This window comes from Martes martes (assembly GCF_963455335.1).
Source record: "Martes martes genome assembly, chromosome: 2".
Lineage (NCBI taxonomy): Eukaryota > Metazoa > Chordata > Mammalia > Carnivora > Mustelidae > Martes > Martes martes.
Genome location: NC_137889.1, coordinates 88,014,012 through 88,038,924, shown reverse-complemented (window position 1 = coordinate 88,038,924; position 24,913 = coordinate 88,014,012). Strand labels below are relative to the sequence as shown.

At 36.4% G+C, this 24,913-nt stretch overlaps 1 protein-coding gene across 1 annotated transcript in view; it reads left to right on the top strand.

Annotated features, from left to right (window-relative positions):
- The first annotated feature begins 6,909 nt into the window (after positions 1 to 6,909).
- MAPK10 (mitogen-activated protein kinase 10) overlaps positions 6,910 to 24,913 on the top strand; it is a 136,649-nt gene continuing 118,645 nt past the window's right edge. Inside the window, exon 1 of the mRNA XM_080797299.1 lies at positions 6,910 to 7,073. Within this exon, the coding sequence (XP_080653425.1) occupies positions 6,952 to 7,073 (122 nt within the window). The 5' untranslated portion in view covers positions 6,910 to 6,951. The remainder of the gene's footprint in view (positions 7,074 to 24,913) is intronic.

Sequence of the window (24,913 nt, the reverse complement as noted above, 5' to 3'; positions counted from 1 at the left end):
CCACCCAGGTGCCCTCTAAGCCCTATTCCTATAGCTCACCTTATCTTAAGAAAATCATATCATTGTTCTAAATTATTTTAGCTGACCTAGTGAATGATTTAGTTAAAAAAAAAAAGACCCCTGTTTTGGAGTTGAAAGAACTTCAGTTCATATTAATTGACATCACTAATTAATAGTTCTAAGACTGTGAGCCAACTAACAGCTCTGTCCGCCACTTTCCTCACCTGTCGTCAGTGTTAAATACAGTATTTTACAGAATATAAAGTTTACCTTTAGTAGGTAAGCAATCAAAACCGCTTCACCTTTCTTTCTCCCCTTGAATTATTGAGAACTGATTTCATATAAATCGTATGAAATATATTTTTATGTCTTTGATTAAAAATATATGTACTGCTTGATGTTTGATTCCCAGAGTTATTATATAAAAAACTATTGAATATATTCTTCCTGAAGTTAAGTGCTAGAGAAATTTTATCTTTCCTGTGAACTGGTATGATGTATTTTATGGGATTAATGAATCAAAACTTGCCACTCATTGTGTTTTGTTGTTGTTGTCATTATTTTTTTCTTTTGGCTTGGTGGGAGAATGACACTTTTGTGCTCAAGGCAATAGATATTCATAACTTAAGCCTTCTGGTAAAACTGTCATCTCCCAGTCTGCTTTGTTTGAGATCTGTTCCTAAACCTGGATTTAATGGTTTCATTGTTTCCCTATCTTTGATGGTGTTCTGCACAAATCAGAATATAAATAATAAATGAATGAAAGAATAAAACGATTTGCTCAAGGTTTCATAGCTGTCAAGTACAGAACTAATCCAGACATGGTGCTATTTTCAGCTATATCATTCAAGAGGAACTAATGAAGCTTAACCTCTAAAAATTTCTAAACCTTAATGTCTCCTGCTCGGGAACTGACTAACAGTAACTTGGAATAGTCACGTACAAATGAAAATGGGGCGGGAGTACTTGTGGCATATAGGTTATTAAGTTTGAGAATAATGCAGTCAAGGTTTTGGACACCTGCAGGATAAGATCAGTAATGTAGGATGTTTTTATTCTCAGAACTCCATAGCTAGCATCTACCTGGTTATGGGGACTCCTTGCACAAAGCACTTTCTTACTGGTCTACAGAACATAGAGTCTTTTCACAGAACAGATTATATTCAGACTTCCTCTCTAATAAACTACCTACCAGGCAGCAGCAATAACAGCTTCCTTTAATTTAGCTTTAAAAATCTTGGCAGTTGGGGGACCGGGAGGAAATTGATTTGCTTTGAGTTTTTGCAAAAAAATTCTCTTATATCCACACAGAAATAATTATTGATTCATTTCAACACAAGATTAATATTCAGTAGAGTAATGAGTTATTTTAAAAAATAATGTGAATCAATAATGGAAGAGACTATTCCAAACCTATAATTATTTTGATATTGATTTTCATAAGTTACCACTGTGGTGATTTATAATTTTTTAATATAATATGTCTTATTATAATTAACATAATTAATTAACATAATTAATTTCTTCTTTTGAAAGAGACTTTCCATTGGTGAGCATTTATGAATACCTTTGGGTTTTAGTATAGATTCAATATAAATTGATGATGGAATGTTTATTTGCATGAACTAATTGAGAGAACATTAGTTGGATACTATATTACACCTGTGAGAGAGGGAAACACTCCCCTGGGAATATGACATCTGGGCCAGCTAATGAGGTGCTGATACCAAAGAGAGTCACTGTGAAATTTCTGATTCTATATCTTTTGTTTGCTTGGTTTGACCTGCATTTACTTCCAGTTTTTGTCTCTCCAACTAGCTCTCTTTAAATGATGATGTCTCATGTCTTTTACATCTACTATTTTCTAAAATAGTGGTTGTCTAAGTGTAGAACTTGTTAGCAATACGAATCTTGGCCTTACCCTAATCTTATTGAGTCAGAAACTTTTCAGTGGGGCTAGCAATCAGTTTTTTTATGAGCTTCTCATGTAGTTCTGATCCATTTTAAAACTTCAGAATCTGTACCTCACACTATAGGCCAGTCATTCCTTCCCAGTGTGAGGGCTTGATTCTTCCCTTTTTGGGTTTAGCTCATCAGTTCTGTGGCCTGAACTAAGAATATGCTAAAACACATAACTGGAGAAAAATCTTTCTAGCATTGGTAACTTTTTTATAGTATACTTAATGGCATACTTTCATAAGAACATATTACAGGAAGAAGTTTATATTTGAACTTTATAATCATGACAAGGAAGACTACATGGAAATTGAGAATAAAATATACTGTAGTAAATATGTTCTGAGCTTTTTGAAATTCAATTTGTATTTGTAAGCTGGGGGCACAGATGAGATCTGGGGGAAACTTTTCAACACAACATATTTGCCATCAAATTTTTGGTTACACCATCAATCCAAGAAAATTTTCATGCTGTTTTCTCTGTGTCTTACTGTCTAATAATTAACATACCTTTTCCCATGGGATGCCTAGCTGGCTCAGTCGGTTAAGCGTCCAGCTCTTGATTTTGGCTCGGGTCCTGATCTCAGGGTCATGAGATCAAGTCTGCATCGGGCTTCACCTGGCATGGAGACTGCTTAGAATTCTCTCCTTCCCTTTCCCTCTGCCTCTCCCCACCCCATTCATGCTCTCTGCCCACCCCCCAACAAAAATTAAATAAATTAAAAAAAATAATAAAATAACCTTTTCCCAATTATGTGAGGTACTATGAAGGATGTTTTCTAACTTTTAGATTTTATGTAAAGCTTAATTCAAAGCTAGGTATCAAAAGGATACTTGAAATTTGTGTGTGTGTGTGTGTGTGTGTATAAGTGTGAATTCACAAACTTTATAATGATGATTTTCAATGTTATTGTGAGAAATTAAAATGGAGATAAAAGATCACTAAGTAATTTTTATTTTAGAAAATGTGTCAAGTCATTAGATATTTCATTTGAATACCTTTTTTGTCATTTTTTGACTGGGAATTCTCTTACTGAGAGTTTCCTGCTGGTAAACTCTAGGATTGTTTTAACCATTTCTATCAAACTACTAAGTTCAAATATAGCTTCCCCCATTGTATGAAAAGTTCTGTTATAGGGATGCACTGACAAAAACTACTGGACACTTCTCAGCAGTGTGAACAATTGCTGAGATGCAATGATACACTTACTCCATTAAAACACCTGGCCAACTGTTAACCTGTCTCAATACTGAGATTTTATAAGTCCTTGAGTCTGGGGTGGTGGGACTCTTTCAAATACTTGAATCTGGGGTGGGGAGTAATCCTTGTCCTAACTAGGACTCTGATTTCCACTTCGGGTGCACTGTGAACGATGGAATTCGGCAATCCATAAAGACACAAAATGTGTTCCCTGGTATAGATGCAGAAATAATCATTTTACTTTTCAAATATGTCAGTCAGAGGTATAAGTTCTGTTTCACAGTCTTCCAGTGATCCTTCCCCTATAATGTACAGTTCTCAACATTCATCAGCATACTTAGAGGGCTTACTGGAACAGATTATTGGGCCTTGCCTACAGAGTTTCTGATTCAATAGGTATGGGATGGGAGTGAGCATCAGCATTTCTAACAGGTTTCCAGGGCATGCTGATGCTGATACTCCAGAAAGCACACCAGGAGAATGATTGCTTTAATCTGACTCTCAGTCAGATTCTCAAATCTTCAATCAGAACCTCCTGGATTGCCCAGGAATCTTCAGATCATCAGGACCTATGATGATGACCTAAATCCAAATCTCCAGGACAGTGTGATAATGATTTGCCTTTTGTCAAATTCCTTAGGTGTTCCAGGTATACATCTACATTTGAGAAGCAGTTCCAGGCGAGGGCCAGGGATACTGTTAGCCAGAGAAAACATGATCATGTCTCCTTTCAAACATTGCCAATGTTATACCCATGGATTGGCGTCTAGTAGTTGTTTTATATATAGTAAATGAATTAATGAAAATGAATGAATGCAAGAAATCAGTTGCTATTCCTTTTTGTTTCCAGCACCTTTTCTTTATTCTACTCTAGAATATATCATCCATATTTCAACTACTTGTTTACTTGACTGCCTCCATCTAGACAGACACCTTATCTTTTTGTTGTATCTCCAGGGCCAAACCCAGCATCTGGCACCTAATATGTATATTATCAGTATTTGTTAGAGTAAATGATTGTAAATGTTGAGTAGAATATCTCTTCGGGTTAGTCTGAAAAAGATGTTCGAATTGTTAAATTCCCTTATTTCTTTGAATCTACATTAAAATGTTGGAAGAGGAGGGCCAGCACAGTGGATTCAAGTATAATGTGAAGACTGAGACCAAGGCTAGAAAAGCTGCAGGCAAGTGTGAAGGAGTAAGGTGGTACCAAGATACAGCATGACATCAGGGGTCTGGAACATAAAACATTACATGTGCAGCATATATATGCAGTTGGAACAATGACATTTTTGAGGTGAAGAGAATAAGTGGGGGAACAAAAAGTGGATTATGTAGGTTTGATGAAGCTAGTGTGTCCTAAGAATTTTGTGGGTGGTCAGAAATGAGAACATTAAGGGATATAAAAAAGGATTAGAACATGGCAAATGAAGTCAGGCACTTTATCCATTCCAAATTACAAATTACAGCCTCCCTGAACAGATTTACAGTTCCCTGTTTTTTTGTTTTTGTTTTTGTTTTTAAGATTTATTTTGAGAGAGAGAGAGCATGCACATGGTAGAGTAGGGGCTAAGAGAGTCTGAAGTGGACTCTGCTGAGCGTGGAGCCCTAGGCGGATCTCTGTCTCTCTACCCTAAGATCGGGACCTCAGCAGAAACCAAGAATCCAATGCTCGACTGACTCTGTCACCCAGGCACCCCAATCTTATTTTTTAATAGTCTTTTAAAAAAAAAGATTTATTTATTTATTTATTTGACAGAGAGAGGGAGAGAGAGAGATCACAAGTAGGCAGAGAGGCAGGCAGAGAGAGAGAGAGAGAGAGAGGAAGAAGCAGTCTCCCTGCTGAGCAGAGAGCCCGATGCGGGGCTCGATCCCAGGACCCTGGGATCATGACCTGAGCCAAAGGCAGAGGCTTTAACTCTCTGAGCCACCCAGGTGCCCCTGTTTTTTAATAGCCTTGTTTAATTTCCTGTTCTGTGCTTCCCAGACTATCTCCTGGATTTCATTCCTCTCCTTAATGTACTCATAAATCACCTGAATTTTCAGCCTGCTGTCCAAACAACCTAGATTCCTCATCTTTAGTCCATTCTGTTCTTTGAGGTCTGTGTGTATTTGTACTGGATTGGCTGCCACCATGTGTTTTCCAGTTATGGGCTGGTGCCCATCATGAGCATTTTGCTTTAAGTCTGTCTGGGGTTGTAAGGTCTGTGCACTAGATTGGTAAGTTTTGCCACTCAGTCCTTATAGTCCCCACTGTACTTTCCTTATTTATATAATTTGGTGCCACCTGGCTCCCTTTCCAAGAGCATGAAGGGACACGTTAGTTTGTACTTCTATTTCAGTTCTTTTTATTTAGAAATGAAATGCCAAAAAATTTCTAAGGACCATGGTTTTATGACCAACCAGAGGTTCAGAGCCTAAGGAGGTCTAAATCTTCTTTCAAATTATGTTAAGAATCACATTTTCAGAAGTCAATGCATATTAAAACCATACAACGATCTTTTTAGTTTAGATTCTGGACTCAGAACACTAAAGGCAGGGTTTTTGTTTTCATTTACTAATTAAAGCTTTGGCATAACTCAAAAGTTATGAGGTATGTAAGAAATTATTCATGAATGTCCCACTCATTGCAGGACAACCACCATTGTTTGATAAGCTGACTAAATACAAGGCACATCTCCTACCATATGGTATACCAAAACATGCCCACAAATTTCCCAAATGTCCAGGAAAGGTTAATGCCAATTCTAAAGAGAAAGACTGATTTGAACTATTCCATTTTCAATTTTTGGGATTGGGAAGGAACCCACAGAACATGAATACTCAAAACCTGAGCAAAATTGGCAAAAGGAGAGAGGATGACTATTGGGTAGGCATCCACTAGTGTGTGCCACAAGAAACAAGCTAGACAATAAGGTTCTTTCTAGCTATAAAGTTGGAACTATTTAATGTTATAAAATGCAATATAAGTTTATTTATGTGTAAACAATAATCATGCATAATGGATATTCACATTAAGTATATTCATAAATCATGATTCAAAATTTTAAGGACATACTCTTCAATTGGTAAATATAATAGGGAGAAGAACTCTTAAAGATAAACAAAAGATACAAAATCAAGATATTTAAATCTAAGCTTGCGAAGAATAAATAGATGTCATGTGGCATTTTAGAATAATGTTAATTTGGACTAAAATTGTTCAATGTTTAATGTAAGATAATGGCATTTTTGGTGTTATTGAGAACAAATGAAGTTAACACTATTTAATTCAAATTTACCTAATTAAAAAATTAAACTGCACATTATTTTGTATCTCATTTCTTTCTGAGAAATAGATATAGATACAATCTCTTATCCTTTCTCCTATGATTTTATAATGGATGATTAGGAATCACCTCTGAAGTTTCTAGCCTAGTCAATGGACCCAGTATGTTTAGTACATGTTTGCTTCATAAATAATTAAATGGTTTTAATGAAATATTTCAGAAAAGATTATACAGATCTAATGTAAGATTATTTTATTATTAATAGTTTTAATATTGAAAATTTTTTCTATGTATTTTTCTGAGTTCATTTACTCCAGATTATCTTACATAGATGAATACATATTTTTTATATGAAATACAGGTTTATGTAATGATGATAGAAGACTATGAATTAGTATATTAAAAGAACATGCTTTTCTATATCTTGCTATCATTCTGATTGTTCATTTTCTCATGTTTTTGTTGTTCTTTTCGCAGGGATTCGATAAACAAGTGGATGTGTCATATATTGCCAAACATTACAACATGAGCAAAAGCAAAGTTGACAACCAATTCTACAGTGTGGAAGTGGGAGACTCAACCTTCACAGTTCTCAAGCGCTACCAGAATTTGAAGCCTATTGGCTCTGGGGCTCAGGGAATAGTTTGGTGAGTGGAATATATATACATATTTATTTATTTATTTATTGAAGTATAATTAACATACAGTGTTTTATTAGTTTTAGGTGTACAACTTATTCAACACTTCTACACATTACTCTGCTCATGATGATAAGGGCAGTCACCATCTGTCACCAAATATTATTACAATCTTATTCACCATATTTTCTATGTTATACTTTTCATCTCTGTGACTTCTTTATTTTATAACTGGAAGTATGTGCTTTTAATTCCCTTTATCTGTTTCACCCATCCCCCTGTCAACCTCCCCTCTGACAACCACCAGTTTGTTTTCTCTATTTGATAATCTGGTTTTTGGTTGCTGTTTGTCTCTTTGTTTTGCTTTTTAGATTCCACATGTGAGTAGGATGGTATTTATCTTTCTCTGTCTGACTTATTTCACTTAACTTGTCTTTTTAAAGGCACTAATGCTGTGTTTGTCAACTAGCCACAAATACACACACAAACATAAATAAATAGCATGATTTGAGAATTACAAGCATTATTTGTAATTCATTACCCATTTACTAAAAATAGTAAATTTTTAGCAAAGTACAACTTTGCTTGTAACTAGTCTTTCTACTCACCAAAAATGTCCATTATACAACAACCATGGAGAAACAAAGAAAGCCAGAGGTTTTCTACCTGTTGCTAATACATTTAGAAAATTTTATTTGGATGTTTACGAAAGTAAGAAATGAGGGGCTATGTGTTAAGATAACAAGCAAATAAAATTTCCTGCACTCTAAGAAAGTATAAATGATATATCAAGTGTTCCTGTCACTTTTAGAGTTCAATATTTAAAATTCAGTTACCTATTAGAAAAAGTGGTATTTAAAAATGTCTGTTGTACATTTCCAAAATGGAAAGATTCTGGGCTCCCTTAGTCACCATTCTCTTATGACATTTTTGAGTGGCAATCTAAAATGATGACAAATCAAAGCTTGATTACGTGTTATAAAATTCTTACAAAAGTGATGATACCAAATTGATAAGCATTTATTTTATGCAGTTTTAACTTGCAGTGTAGCCATCAAATGTATTTAGTATGAACTTATTAACATAATAATTTTCAACTTGGTAGCTCATACTTGTAAGTAAAAATTTAGCACATACACCATAAATATGTATATTTGTTTTTAGAAGATATTTACTTAGATCAATACACTTATTTGTTATATAAATTACCGTTACATTAGTGATGTCCATTTGGAAACACAAACACTTTTAAAGGATGAGGTAAAGATGAAATAAACATTATTTAAAAACATATTTTATTTATAACTTTTTTTCACTCATTTGATACAATGTAATTTTGATGATAGCAATGTGGTAGTGGTAGTGTTCATTATTTTTTAACCTTTCATTTTATATTTCATAAACAATTTTAAAATCTGGTTCACTTCATTTTTTATTTTTTTAAGACTTTTTTTAAAGAATAATGGTTCACAGTAAAATTGAGAAAAAGGTACAGAGATTTTCCATATTCCTCTATATTCTTCCTACCTCCACACATGCATAACCTCTCCCATCATCAACATCCCCCCACAAAAGTGGTACATTTACTACAATTGATACATTGATACATCATAATTACTAAAGCCCATAGTAAACATTAGGGTTTATTCCTGGTGTTGTACTTTCTATGGATTTAAACAAATGTAAAATGATATATATTCATTATTATGGTATCATACAGAGTATTTCCACTGCCTTAAAAATTCTTTATACTCCACATGTTCATCCCTCCTTTTACTCCGAACTCCTGGCAACCATTGATCTTTTTACTATTTCCATAGATTTTAAAGATTATTTATTTATTTGTTTGAGAGAGAGACCAGATGCAGTGGGGAGGAGCAGGAGGAGTGGGAGAGGCAGACTCCCTGCTTACCAGGGAGCCTGAGGCGGGGCTCCGTTGCAGGACACTGAGATCATGACCTGAGCCCAAGGCAGACGCTTAACCAACTGAGCCACCCTGGCACCTCTTTATTGTTTCCATAAATTTGCGTTTTCCAGGATTCATATAGTTGGAATCAAACATAATATAGACTTTTTAGATTGGCTTCTTTCACTTAGTAATATGTACGTCAGGTTCTTTCATGTGTTTTCATAGATTGATAACTCATTTCTTTTTGTCACTGAATAGTTTGTTGTCTAGGTATGCCACAGTTTATCTCTTCACCTGCTTTAAGACATCTTAGTTTGTTCCAGCTTTTGGTAATTATAAATAAAGCTGCTTTAAATATCCATATACAGGTTTTTGTGTGGACATAAATTTTTAAGTTTCACTTCATTTTGATAACAGGTTCACTCTCAATGCTTAGTGAAATGTTAATTTCACTCTCAATGCTTAGTGAAAATGGCAGCAGTGCATGGTTGGTGCACTTTTAAATAATTTGCTAGCATTTAAACCTGATTTACCAAATATACCAAAGCTTTTATTGAAATTTATGTCAATCAGTAGGTGTTTTTGCTATTAAAAACTGGAACAGTTTAATATTTTTAACAATGGATCAAAACTTTTATTTCAAAGATATTTAGCTAAAGAATTTCTTATTCTTAGTTTTTATTTATTTATTAGTTATGGTGAGGGTATGAGGTGAACCTCTTTGTGACACAAAATAATTTCATGACATGGAAGGCAGAATAATGGTCCCTCCAAAGACGCCCAGACTCTAATCCCCCAGAATCCTTAACTATGTTATTTTATGTGGCAAGAGGGACACTGTGGATGTGATTAAGGTTAAGGGCATTAATATGGGGAGTTCAGCCTGAGCTTTCAGGAGATAACAGTCTAATTAAATGAGTTCTTAAAAAGTGGAAAAGAAAGGCAGAAGAGTGGGCCAGAGAGATGCGATGGGAAAGGAGAGATGAAATTTAAAACATGAGAAAGACTTGCTTTATTGTTGCTGGCTTTGAAGATAGAGGATGAAGGTCATGAGTCAAAGAAGGGGCTGGCTTCCAGAAGCTGGGAATGGCTATCAGCTGCCAAACAGCAAGAATACACAGACTGCATTAGAGTCATGCAACCACAGGGAATTGGAATCTCCCAACAAACCCAAACGAACATGGAAACAGATTCTCCTCTAGCACCTCCAGAAAGGAGTCAGTCTGCTAACATCCTGACTTTAGCCTGGTGAGGCCCACATAAGGCCTTTGGACCTGCAGAACTGTCAGATAATAAATTTGTGTTGTTTAAGCAGTTAAGTTTGTGGAGGTTTGTTGTGCAGTGGTACTAATACAGATGGTATAATAAAGATTCTACTATTAAGTTAAATGCTGTAAATCTCCTCGAGCAGGCACACTGAACTATACTGTTTTCAGAGGAAGGAATTTATGGTGTCACTGTCAATTTCCCTCAAACTATGGAATTTCTTTTTTCCTTTCAAAAATTTTTACTCTAGGTAACATGAGATCAATGGCTAGAGGGGGTTAATATGTGTTTGGGAGGGACCAGTATTAATTTGTTTATTAAATATGAGTAATTTTAATTTACTTTCTACATTACAATATATGTTTATATTTTCTGCATTCCACTGGATGACTTGTATACTACCTGGGGAGTGGGAAACCTATTTAGGAAATCACTGCATTTATGAACAACTTTCAAAATGTAATAGAAGATAAGGCAAAAAAATTTTTATGAAGGAGAAGAGACAGGAAATGGAGAAAGCAGAGGGATTTCTGGTTATCTTTCTTCAAAGGAAATTGTAGAACATAAGAAAGTTTTGTTACATTTCTCAGTTCATACTCATTGGGATTGTTTTATTTTCCTTTTAACAAAACTGTCACAGAAAATGAGGACACTAGTGAAAGTAAGCTAATAGATTTTTAATGATTGAAATGATTGAAAATAGACCCAAAGCAACATTTTTCTCAAGAAGTTAGCAGACTGTCCCAGAAACATCTGAAAATCTCTAAAAATTTTGTGGAATATTTTTGGGACATTTTGGTCTTCTATTTCTCCTTGTATAGGGCAGAAATCACCTTAGGCCTTAGGTATACTAACTGAAATAGATTTTAGTAAATAAAATGTCCTTGAGTAAAATTTTTAATCCAGTTTTACAAGTTTATTAGCAGATTTGTCAGTAAGGACACCTGAATTCCAAATTGTTAGCCTTGGAGTTTCCTGGGATTATTATTAGTCTTTTGGTTTATAGCTGAGGGAAATATAGCTAGCAAAGACCAAGATGAAAGGATAAAAATAGGATGGCATATTCCTCCTCCTTATCTTCCAGTTCGCTACTCTACTTTGTGCATAGACACCACAATTCCAGCACATTCCTTTCCCGACATGAATATAGTTGTCCCTCTTTCTCAACATAGTTTGAGATATCTTTGTTTATTTATCATGACTTAGGCTAATAGTATACTATTTCTCTTGAAGATCTATTCTTTTATTATTTTTTCCTCTCTATCTGCAGCCTTTAATTTAATTTCCTTTTTATTGCCTTTTGTTATTGGTGAGTTTATCCACCTCTCCTACATCAAACACACATCCATTTTCAGACATGTTTCTAAAATCTACAGACCATTCCTCTGTTCATGAACACTCAAATTTGTGTATTTTGAATGTCCCATATAATCCTGAGTATAGTGATTGGGAGAATTTGGGAATTACGAGTATCTGGGGACCTTGGGCATGGGAAGCAGACAATCTGAAATAGATGATTCATTTATTTTGCCTTATTTTCTTTAGAACAGGAATAAAACATGGAGGAACCAGTTCCAAAAGAGATATTTATCATCAATTTTTGTTTTTTATGTGCCACTACAAAATTTTGTGTGTTTGTATAATAAGGATTTTGCTTTTCAAGTGCAAATGTTGACATATTGGTACTTACGTTTGAAGTGGAATCTCATTTCTACTGTTTCAGTTACCTTAAATTATTATTGAGTTCTTATACTTTCTTTCCTCTCTTTGGATTGCTTCACTGCTTACCTACTATCAGGAGAACAAACAGGCAATACTAAAATATCTTCAAAAGGAAATAATCGCTACTATGCTATTTTTTCATTCACCATGGATAATGGACCAAAAATGTCATTATTGAAAATCATTAAATAGAATATCATGGGAAATATTTTGGAATAAATGAAAATTTTCTTCCTATTTCATTTTTTTTAAAGATTTTATTTATTTATTTGACAGAGAGAGATCATAAGTAGGCAGAGAGGCAGGCAGAGAGAGAGGGGGAAGCAGGTTCCCCACTGAGCAAAGAGTCCATGTGGGGCTCTATCCCAGGACCCAGAGATCATGACCTGAGCTGAAGGCAGAGGCATCACCCACTGAGCCACCCAAGTGCACCTTCCTACTTCTGAGAAAAAAAAAAATTAAGATTATCTATTGTAACAGAAAGAGACAATGATTGAGCAGGGTCCAGGATGGCAGTGTAGGAAGGTTGTGAACTCACTTCCTCCCATGAACTTCCAAGTCTATACCTACATAAGACTCTGTAAAAGATCTGAAAACTAGATGAGCTTTTCTCTGCAATAAAGGATAGAAGGACCACATCAAGAATGGTAGATGAGGGGCGCCTGGGTGGCTCAGTGGGTTAAAACCTCTGCCTTTGGCTCAGGTCATGATCCCAGGGTCCTGGGATTGAGCCCCTCATTGGGCTCTCTGCTCAGCAGGGAGCCTGCTTCCTCCCCTCTCTCTCTGCCTGCTTCTCTGCCTACTTGTGATCTCCATCTGTCAGATAAATACAATCTTTAAAAAAAAAAAAAGAATGGTAGATGAGACAGAGAAAAAAATCTTGCAAAAACCCCACCCCCAGTGCAGCAACACACAATTGGGAGGGATCTCATCAGATAAGCATATCTCCCAAAGGGTTGGTGTCCTACATCAGGCATCCTGGCCTGGGGGTTATGCACCAGAAAAATGAACCCCCAGAATGTCTGGTTTGGAAAACCAATGTGGCTGATGTCTGGGGATCCCAAAGTGCCATAGGAAACTGAAGTTCCCCTCTTGGAAGTCTCATGTGTGGTCATGCTCTCCCTAAGGTCCAGTGAACAAATAGCAATTTGAAAAATACTTAGAATATTGGTGAGGGAGATTCATTTGCTAATCTGAGGTCATTGGGTTGAGGGGTGGGGGGCACCTGAGATTCTCTCTGGAGACAGAGGCACTGACAGATGCCATTTTTATACCCTCCACACAAATTGCTACTATAAGCAGGTAAGCTAGGACATAGAATCATGGCTGGGACAAGTTGGGGTAAGAACTTACAGCACTTGCTGAAACTAGAGAGCAGAGGCAATTGCAACTCTCCCCTGTTCCATGACTGGGAGGACAAGAACAAGCAGTCATGGCATCTTTCCACACTCTGCCTAAAGATAGTGCATGCACTGACAGAGTTCTCTCTTGCTGTATCACTGAAGCCTGTAAGCATGCATAAACAAGACATTTTCTTTCTGAAGCAGGCAGGCATATGCTGCCTACTAAACTCTTCAGCTGCCTTGCTAGAGCCAGGGGCATGTGCAATCTACACAGGGGTCTTGATCGCCTGACCCTGATGGCCAAGAGGACTGGCATTCCAGAGCTCCATGGGACTGTAACAACCAGAAAGACAGCTCTTGGCAGGCCACTGCCCACAGGGAAGTATGCAGACAGCAAACTGAAACACAGCTCCTGTCTTCCTGTGAAAAAGGCCTATTTACTTAGCCTGTAGCTTCAGCCTGAGGGACATGCTTCTGGTTTTTTTTACACATTTAGAGGTCTAGGAGCAAAACCAGGGAGATACCATGCTTGTACACTCCCTTGACTTTACTGTAGCTCAGTGTGACTTTCCAGAAAGGAGCTCATATACTCTTTTGGAGCTCCCATTGCAATTATCACCTAGGGGACACCTCCAGATCTCCTGGTCTGGAGGCTAACAGGGATTACAGTTGCAGACTCATAGGACTGTATATATTTACATACTCTAAAGCTGTTGTCTGAGGGTTTGGCTTCCAATCAGCCTGAAATCAGGTGCTAAATGAGATTCTTCCCCTTGGATCACTGACTCTAATATGGGGTTATATCAAGAACAAATCAGGAATTTTAGACAACCACAAACACAAAAGTTCAAGGAATAACCAAAGGCTAGGGCAAGGTTGAATGAGAAGGATCAAGACTGAAGGAGGTAGCTGTTTTGCCAAAGACGCAGAAACACAGAGAGTCAAACACAATGAAGAAATAGAAATATATTCTTAATGAAAGAACAAGACAAAAATTCAGAAAAAGATCTAATGATAGGTAAGATATACCTGATAAAGAACTTAAAGTAATGGTCATAAAGATGTTCACTGAACTTGGGAGAAGAATGGATGAGCATAGTGAGAACTTTAACAAAGAGACAGAAAACAAGAAAGTACCCAACAGATGTCACAGAGCTGAAGAATACGACTGAGCTGAAAAATATGCAGGGGGTTCAATAGCAGACTGGATGAAGTAGAAGAATGGATCAGCAACTTGGAAGAGAAAGCATTAGATTCATCCAGGCAAAGGGGCCCCAAAATAGTAATAATAATAATAAATGAAAATAACTTAAGGGACCTCTGAGATAATATCAAACAGAATAACATTCAGAAAGGTCCAGAAGAAGAAAGAGAGAAAGAGACAGAAAGCTTATTTAAAAAAATAATGGCTGAAAACTTCCTTTACCTGAGAAGGGAAACGGACATCCAGGACCAGTAAGCCCAGAGAACTTCATATAAAATGAACTCAAATAGCTCCACACCAAGTAATATAATAATTAAATTGCCAACAGCTAAAGAGAGAATCTTAAAAGCATAAAGAAAAAAATAAACTGTTACAAACGAAACTCCATAAAGCAATCAGCAGATTTCTCAACAGAAACTTTTCAGGCCAGAAGAGAGTGGTACAATATATCCAAAGTTCTGAAAGAAAAACAAAAAACAAAAAACAAAAAAAGTTTCAACCAAAAATATGCTACCTGGTAAAATTATTATTCACATTTGAAGGAGAGATAAAGAATTTTTTAGAAAAGCAAAAACTAAAGGAGTTTACTACTACCAAACTGACCTTACAAGAAATACTGAAGGGACCTCTTTAAGCTGAAAAAAAGAAAGGCAAAAAATAATAACAAGAAAACGTATGAAAGTGAAAATCTCACCAGAAAAGGTAAGAATATAGGAAAGGCAGTAGGTTAATCACTTTTAAAGCTATTTCAGAAGGTTAAAAGACAAAAGTAGTAAAATTAACTAAAACTACAATAATTAATTAAGAGACATATACAATAAAAAATGTAAAATGTGACATCAAAAACATAAATTGGCAGGGGAGTAAAAGTGTTGGAATGTGTTCAAATTTAAGTGCTATCAACTTAAAAAAAGACTGTTATATAAATAGGCTGTTATATGTAAGCCTCTTGGAAATCACAAAGCAAAAACATAAGGTAAATACAAAAAAGAAAATAAGAAAGGAATCTAAACATAACATTAAAGAAATTCATCAAGCTATAGGGAAAAGAAAAAAAGAAGAAAGAGAAGAACTGCAAAAATGGCCAGCAAACAATGAACAAAATGGCAACAAGTATATACCTATCAGGAATTATTTCAAATGTAGATGGACTGAATTCTGCAAGCAAAAGACAAAGAGTGGCTGAATGGATCTTAAAAAAGGACATATTTAAATGCACCTGGGTGGCTCAGTCATTTAAGTATCTGCCTTCAGCTCAGGTTATGATCCCAGGGTCCTGGGATCAAGCCCCACCTTGAGCTCTCTGCTGAGTGGGGAGCCTGCTTCTCCCCCACCTACCTGCTTGTGCTGTTTCTCTCTGTTTCAAATAAATAAATAAAATCTTTTTAAAAAAAGTTTTTTTTATATTTATATATTATAATTTATATGCTGTCAATAAGAGTCTTACTTCAGATGTAAGGGTACACAGACTGAAAATGAAGGGATAGAAAATGATGTTTCATGCAAATGGAAACAAAAAGAAAGCTGGAGTAGCTATACTCTTATAGACAAAATAGACTTTAAAATAGACCATAATAAAAGATGAAGAAAGACATTATAACTACCAAATAGTTAAAGATGTAATACCTATCCTTTCAAACTCTTCCAAAAAGCTGAAGAGGTCAGAAACCTTTCAAATTCATTTTACATGGACAGTATTACCCTGATACCCAAATCGGAGTAGGACACCACAAAAAAAGAAAATTATAGGCCAATATCCTTAATGAACATAGATGGGAAAATCCCAACAAAATATTAGCAAACTTAATTCAAACAGAGATAGACAAATGCTTCATGACTTCACTTGTGTGTGGAAACAAAACCTGGACTCACTGATACAGAGAACAGATTGGTGTTCACCAGAAGGAAGAAGCTTTGGGGGATGGGCAAAATGGGTAAGGGGGATTAAGAAGTACAGACTTCCAGTTATAAAATAAGTAAGTCATGGGAATGTAATATACAACATGGTGAATATAATCAATAACACGTATTAACTTTGTAATGTGACAGATGGTAACTGGACTTATTGTGATGACCATTTTGCAATGTACATAAATGTCAAATCAATATGTTGTACACTTGAAACTAACATAATATTGTATGTCAACTATACCTTAATAAGTTTAAAAAAAGAAGAAACAATGATTCTGCTTCTCCAGGTGAACAAAGAAGTCCTCTGTACCTTCCTAGGTGAAATATTATAATCTAGAAGACCCTTTTTTAACAACAGTGGTCCAATGTTAGATGAGCAAATATTTCAGAACATTTTTCTAATCATCAGAAGAGGATCTCATTAGGGTTGTTTCTACTACCTGCGCCAGAACAAAAAAAGAACACAGGAGCAAATCAACAGCAGAGAGTTTACTGTCTTCTATCACTTCCATCCTGCTGTTGCTTGTCAAGCCAAGAAACATTTCTGTTTTCTCTATTTCTTTCTCCAAACATGATTCAAACTGACAATGAAAGTGGTGACAAAAGTCAGCAACCAAGATTTTAAGCAAAGAAGACTTGCCAAGGTTGGTCGACTCTTTAACTGAAAAGAGCTGATTGTACAGTTTAAATGACAAGAATTAAAACCATATTCTTTCCCTTCTTGGACTTGTTCTCTTTGTCATCTTCTTATAATTGGCTTGTAAGCAGTACCAATCCAATTTTGCAAGGTGATCTTTTATAGGATATTTGTATCAAAGATGAAAGCTTAATACTGACTAAAGCAGAGACTTTGTGTGGCTTATAAAAACTCTGTGCCTAGAAAATTAAATATTTAGAAATAAGATGATACATTTTATGCTAACTAAACTTTTATGAATTCCAATTAGAGCTAGAGGATAGAATTTAATTAGAGTTGAAATAAGTGTATTGATAAGATGCACTGGAAATAACCCAGTGTATTAATTTATCTTAAATTGGATATATATCCATATATTTATGTACATAATATATAACCAATATATAATTTATAATATATATTATATGCATATATATAATGCATACTTGTTAATCCAATGGATTCATTTATCTTAATTGAATATATGCCAGAAACAGAGAAACACACATGAATTTCGTACATGGAGATATATATATACTTCTGTTTTTCCACAAAAATCCAAAAAATCCTTTCTGGTGAATGTCCTTCAATTAGTGATCTACAGCAACAAAATCCTATGTAGGTAAACAATCTAAGATATAAGTTGCCAGGCATGTTCAACAGAACCTTAGGTGTTAACGTATTCCTGTTTTCTTACCTTCCTTTGATAAGTGGACATTGGTGAATAGAGTGAGCCTTCCTGGCAATGCCCTTTCATCTTAGTCAAGTTGTTAGATTGACTAAAGGGAGGTCTAAAATTCCTGTACTAATGGACAGGGAATGAAAACATTCCATAAGTGGGGCAACTAGGTGGCTCAAATGGTTAAGTGTCTGCCTTCAGCTCAGATTATGACCTCGGGGCCCTGGATCGAGCCTCATATTGGGCTCCATGCTCAGCAGGGAGTCTGCATCTCCCTCTCCCCCTACTTCCCCTCCCCCACTCATGCTCTCTCTCTTAAATGAATAAATAAAATCTTAAAAAAAACCCAAACCATTCCATAAGGAACACTGTGGTGTAGGAAAGGACGTTGTTACAGCATTTTATCTAGTGAGCCCTTCCTTAGCCTAGCATTTCATACTGCAGGTTATCTTGTGTAGAAACACATGGTTTGAATCTTGTTTATTCCCAAGTATGATTTGAAGATGAAAAACATAGATGTGACTTGGTATCCATCCAGCATATAAGGGACCTGGGGAATAAGGGATCCCATGTACATCAGAGTAGAATATTGATAATGTGACAAATCAAAACCACTCCCAAAGGAGTGTGAGTTATTGGCTGCAGAGTTCCCCATGCCTTAGATAGTACAGAAGGAAAGGGCTTTTCTTTGTTGTTTTATTTTTATTTTTTTTAATTGTGGACCACAATTTGAATCTTTGACTTTCTACTTTTACATAGTACTAGTAGGTAGAATCACTGTGGGTAGGTCAGAGAACTCATCAAAAACTAAACTGGGGGCGCCTGAGTGGCTCAATGGGTTGAAGCCTCTGCCTTCGGCTCAGGTCATGATCCCAGGGTCCTGGGATCGAGCCCTGCATCAGGCTCTCTGCTCAGCAGGGAGCCTGCTTCCCCCTCTCTCCCTGCCTGCCTCTCTGCCTACTTGTGATCTCTTTCTCTCTCTCTCTCTCTCTGTCAAAAAAAAAAAAAAAAAATTCTTAAAAATAAAAACAAAACTAAACTGGATACAATGAAGCAGCAAAATCAAGCACAAAACAAAAAAAATCTTTGAATTTTTCAGAAGCGCAAAAAAATTTCTGGTAATAATGCCAAGTCAAGTCATATTAGTAAAGCAACTGCTGTCTGTGGAAACTTCTTCAAATAATAATAGCCTCTAAGTACTGGAAAATTGGCTTATTGTAGGTCCTCTCTTTTTAATGTACTCATTTTTATTAAAGAAAAAGACACTCAAGTCACTGACACTTTTAACAGCTTTTCTAGTCTTGGTGACGAATTAGAGCTATTCCTTCTACACACTGATTTAATCATCTTTGAACTAATAGCACAATTTTTCTTTTTTTAAAAAATGGCTTGTAAAGTTTAGGGAATATTTGTAAATAGTACCAGAAAAAAAGAGATAGAAACTTAGTAATATTAGGGCACATGATGGAAAGATATTCAATATCTGTTTATTGCTGATTATGATTAGGAAGGAAATTAATTACATAAATTATTTGAATTCTATAAAATATTTACACATTTAAATATTATCAATTCAATTATAGATACTTTAAGATATCTTATATTGTCATGTTTTGTCTTTATAGTTATAAATATACTTATACTTCAAGATAATTGGATTTACCATTGTATTTCATCAATGATTGTATTTAAATTTGTCTCTAAGACCTTGGTTTATGCATCTGTAAAATGGGGATAATATTTATCTTGCAGGACTCAAAAAGATAAAATTAGATACAAGAAATTGCCTTAAATCTGATATCATCATGACCTTAATTTTTTAAATTTATTTTTTAAAGATTTTATTTATTTATTTGAGAGAGAGAGAGGCAGAGAGAGTGAAAGCAGCATGAGCAGGGGGTAGGGTGGAAGGCGAGGGAGAAGCAGACTCCCCACTGAGCAGGGAGCCCCACTCAGGGCTGGATCCCAGGACTCTGAGATCATGACCTGAACAGAAGGCAGACACTTAACAGACTGAGCCACCCAGGCACCCCTTGCTGTGACTTTTAATAGATTCAAGGAAGGTAGATTAAATGTTACTTTTTTTTACCAGTGGAAGATTGCAAAAGGTGAATTTACATAATCCAGGAAGATGGCTGATTGTACCAGCTACATTATTATCAAAATGTGCATATTATATTCACATTATAGTTGAGAACATGGGATTTAAAAAATTACTAGTACTCCATAAGTGAGTCTAGCAAAGAAACATCTGAACATTTTTGTTCCTATCTTGCATTCTGAGCTTCAGTTAAGCAAGATTATTTACAATATCTTTACAAGTTTTAAATATTAGTTTTTAAAATTTGTAATATGACTGCAGAGACCCAGCTAACCACCTTTAAGCACAGACTTTGGATAGAAGAGTTTTGTGATTATGAGGTTGATGGTGTGAAGAGAAATGGGTAAAATCATCCAGAGGATTTCTTGAAGTATCAGACTTCCTGCGTAACACAAAAGACATGGGATCAGTGTGTCCTGAATGATGATTTTATTAGGTTTCTGGACACATCATTCACAGTCCTTTGCACATTTCTTAGAGATCCTAAAGAGCCATTTTGCTAAATGATGCGGCTTGAGTTACACATTTCCAGTTAGCCCCTGACTGGTGGAGATGACTGCTTTGATCCACATCTAGAATAGCAGCACATTTTGTATCCCTGTTATTTTCCATTAATTTTACAATTTAGACCCTTAATTGCAACCTTCTCGATGTAAGGAGCATTGAGCTTCAAATATTGCCTTTATATTGGTAAGAGGTATGAAGCTGCAGTGGTCTGTGCAATAGGACAGAAATGGTATTTTTTTCCCCAAATTTTGCCTTTGGGTCCTTTTGCATTGCACAATCCCCAAATACGTACTTCCTGTATTTCTTGATTGATGGTTAATATTTATGAATATATTTTTCCTTCATAGAGAAAATGTGGTATTTTGAGAAAATATGGGTAGAAGTTTAATTGCAGAATGCTTACAGAAAAAAATTATATAAAATCCATAGTTCTGCATATTAGCCATTAAGTATGTATGTGTTCATATTTGTAAATATATAATGGCCCGTGTGATAATCAAAACTGAAGGGTTTGGTAGTTTAAAATCTTAAAAATTATACTTGGTTTTTAGAATGTAGTATGGACGTTTATTCTGAATCTGTCATTTTTCAGTAAATTTATAATTAACTTATATACCTGTAGTAAAAACTGATCGTAAGAGTTTGTAGCCCAGAAGCATTTTTCCTGGCAGAGGGGAAAAACAGTCATTTAAATTTCCATAGACAATTATTTACTTACGGATGATTCAGTCTTCTCTCATGTGTTGATATAAACAATCAGGAGAAGTAATTAGCAAACACATTTATTTATTTATTTTTCAGTTTCTACTTTAATCCCCAAACCTAAATGGCTAAGCAAGACTGATTCTTACTTCTCTTAAGGACCTATCTTCTAGGGCTTCAGTAGATTATTTTCATTGCAAAAATAAAATTGGTTTATGGTCCATGTTCTATTCACGCATCTCTAGATGCGTAAATCCTGGTTAATTGTTAGCATTAAAGTGCGTCCATGGTTATATTTTTAAAAAGAAACCATAATTTAAATATAAATACCTAAAGTCTTATTCCTGCACTATCCAGTGCATCTTAAAGAGCCAATGTTCCTTACAGAAAGGAAGCCAAGTCTTCAGTTAAATTGTGCTAAAATAGCAGATGGCAATTGCTTTTCCTCAGATTCCAGAAATCATTCTTATTTACTGCTCTATTCTATCTGTAGGAAAGGCGGCTAAAAACAAACAAACAAACAAAAAACCAAAAGAAGAGCAGGTAGGTGTTATAAATATTGTAACTAAAAATACTAAGGTTTCGAGGAACTTTTTATAAAGCTCAGAATGAAGGTAATTGGCCCCTTTCTCTACAGTCATGCTCCTTTCTCTACAGTCAGCATCACATTCTGTTTATAGAGTCTGAGTTGTCTTGCTAATCACGGATTTGAATGCGGGAGCTGAGGACAAAGGAAGACATCTTTTGGTTTGGAAATTTGAGTGAGAGCCCTATCATTTCCTTGTTCCACTCTCTACTCTGGGTTAGTTAAATTTATTTAAAATATTTGACCTTGTCAAGTGAGTTTCATTTTACATGTCCAAAGTTATGTATCGAGGCTTGAACAGTTGCATTTTAAGCTTCTCTCTATGACAGGGGAATCTAAATCACTATCAGAGAAGGAATTTAGCCACTTCATTTGACATGGGATTTCTTTTATTTAAAGACACATACTTTAAAGTTCTCTTAGCTATGATCTTCCTAATCTTTACCCACCTTTATTTTTTATCATTAAAATATTTTCAGGATGCCTGGGTGGCTCAGACAGTTAAGTATTTGCCTTCAGCTCAGGTCATGATCCCAGGGTCCTGGGATTGAGCCCTGCATCTGGCTCCCTGCTCAGCAGGGAGTCTGCTTCTCCCTCTGTCTGCGGCTCCCCCTGCCTGTGCATGCTGTCTCTCTCTGACAAATAAAAAATAAAATAAAATAAAATATTTTCCACAGAAGATTTTAATATGTCCATTCATAAAAATCAAGATTTTACTCCTAAACCAGGGAGATAAAATGCCGATAACATTTAAAATTTGTTTTTCTTTGGGTTCACCTAGGATTGGAAAATATGGTTGGGGAATAAGTGCTCTGCACAAGGCCCATGTGGATGAAGGAACATGTGGGGGCCGCCCTCCAACCTGGGAGACCCCTTTACCCAGAGGGGTGGCCTTTTCCTAGTCACACACCAACCACAGGTCTAGTGGCTGATCCAGAATAAATGAATTTTAGATTTCCAGGTGGCCAATGAGAGAAACTCAAATAAGCTAGCAAAAATATAAGTTGGAGAATAACTAATATTGCAAAAATCTAGCAAACCTAGAATATCAAATAATTGATTGGCATAGAGGTTTAAGGTGCCTAAGAAAATGGAAAAAATCAGGGAGCAGAGGAAAACTGTAAGTCAAATTGTCATCAAATTGTCCCTTCTACCTCCTTTTTCTCCCTGCACCTCCTTAAGGGCAGGAGTCTTTCAGGGCCTCCCTGTTCTCTGAGCCTGGCATTCTCCTGTTAGATTACCTTTTTTCTCTTTAGCCTGGAACCGGGAAAATGATTTTCAAAGACAGTCTCAGATGCTCTCTGTGTTCTTCCCTCTTTGTCCTCTGAAGCTCCCTGTTTTCTAGACCTCCATTCAGATCAGTCCAACTGGCTGTTTTCTGTGCTGCTGGAAGGCAGAGCTCAGCTTGTGAAATCGCATAATCACGCTGATTTCCTCCATTATAAGTTTATGAGCTTCATCCTCAGCTGGGCCCTTGTTGCTGCTTAGCAGTCCTTTTACTTATGTGTCTCATCAGCTCCCTATCTCATTTCCCATGGTGGCTGTTACAGTCCTTTTACAACCATCATCGCCAGCTCCCAATTCCATTTCCCCCACTCCATTTTTTGCAGAAGGCTTTACCTCCCACTTCCTGGAGAAAACAGATGTCCTTAGGCCTGTGAGCTCCCAATTTCCCCTTCCACCTCCTAGCTCTGTCATCTGTGGTCTTCTCTGCTTCTCCATGAGGAGCTCCCGGAGGAGGCTGGGTGCCACCTGTGTTCTCAATTCCATCCTCTCCCCCTGGGACCTATGAGTTGCTCTTTATCTTGCATCACTGGCCTCCTGTCTTCCAGTATCTTCTTCTCCCCTGCTTACCAAAGTCCTCCCAATGAATTCTCATGTAAAAAGAAAAGTCATTTAGGATGTTCCTGCCCCTCAAATTAGCTCTCTGAGTCTCCCTCATCATCAAAATTCTGAATACAGTAGTCTGAATTTGGTGTCTCTACATACTATTGCCATTTTCACTTCATGGACCATGCCCCAGTTCTAGCACCATAATTCCTTGAGTGGAGTAGGATGCTATGGAAAAGGCTATTGTGACCCCCTAAATCATTAATCCACTGATTAATTCCTTTTTCAGCTCCTATTTTCTACTTCTCTGTTAGTTTGGAAATGTTCAATATCATCAAATACTTCTTGAATGTCTGTCTGCCCTTGATTTTCAAGCTGGGAGTTTTCAAAATCTGCCCTTTGTTTGGAATTGGATTAACTGCTCAGTGCATAAAGCACAGCATAACATGGTGATTAAGAATGTAGACTCTGAAACTATATGACTCTAACGCTGGCTAGGATCCTGGCTCAGTCTTATCAGTGGGCGATCTCAGTTATTTCACCTGAAGACAAGTCTGGTAGAAATATGTACTTACAGGGTTGTTAAAACACTCTAAATGGGTTAATACTATGCTTGGCTTGAGTAAATAGTCAATACATGTTAGTTTTCCTTAGTGTTACCTGACCTGAGTCATGGCCAGTTTCTAAGAGATTGGTTACATGGAGAACTATTTTTTTTTTTTTAAGATTTTATTTCTTTATTTGACAGAGGGAGAGAGCACAAGTAGGCAGAGAGGCAGGCAGAGAGAGAGGGGGAAGCAGGCTCCCTCTTGAGCAGAGAGCCCGATGCGGGGCTCGATCCCAGGACCCCGGGATCATGACCTGAGCCGAAGGCAGAGGCTTTAACCCTCTGAGCCACCCAGGCGCCCCATTTTTTATAGTTTAATGTGCAGAAAGACAATGAAATAATCTAATCCAAATCTCCTGAAGGCAAGGCTGGAATCAAGAGCCAGAGCAAAATGAGCTAAAGAGGAAGGTACTAATTCCAAACCCTATTTAGAAGGAGATTCTAAGTGAGAGATGGAAGCAGATTTCAAGAACCAGTAGAGAACTGGATCAAAGTGAAAGAAGTTTGGGAACAATGAAATGAATCTAAGACATTGTTTACAGAATAAAGTTGTTCACGGAATAAAATTCAGAATTTTTGTTTTGTTCTTAAAGATTTTACCTATTTATTTGACAGAGAGAGACACAGTGAGAGAGGGGACAGGAGCAGGGGGAGTGGGAAAGGGAGAAGCAGGCTCCCCACTGAGCAGGGAGCCTGAGGCGGGGCTTGATCCCAGGACCCTGGGGTCATGACCTGAGCCGAAGGCCTGAGCCCAAGGCAGAGGCTTAATGACTGAGCCACCCAGGCACCCCTGAAATTCAAATATT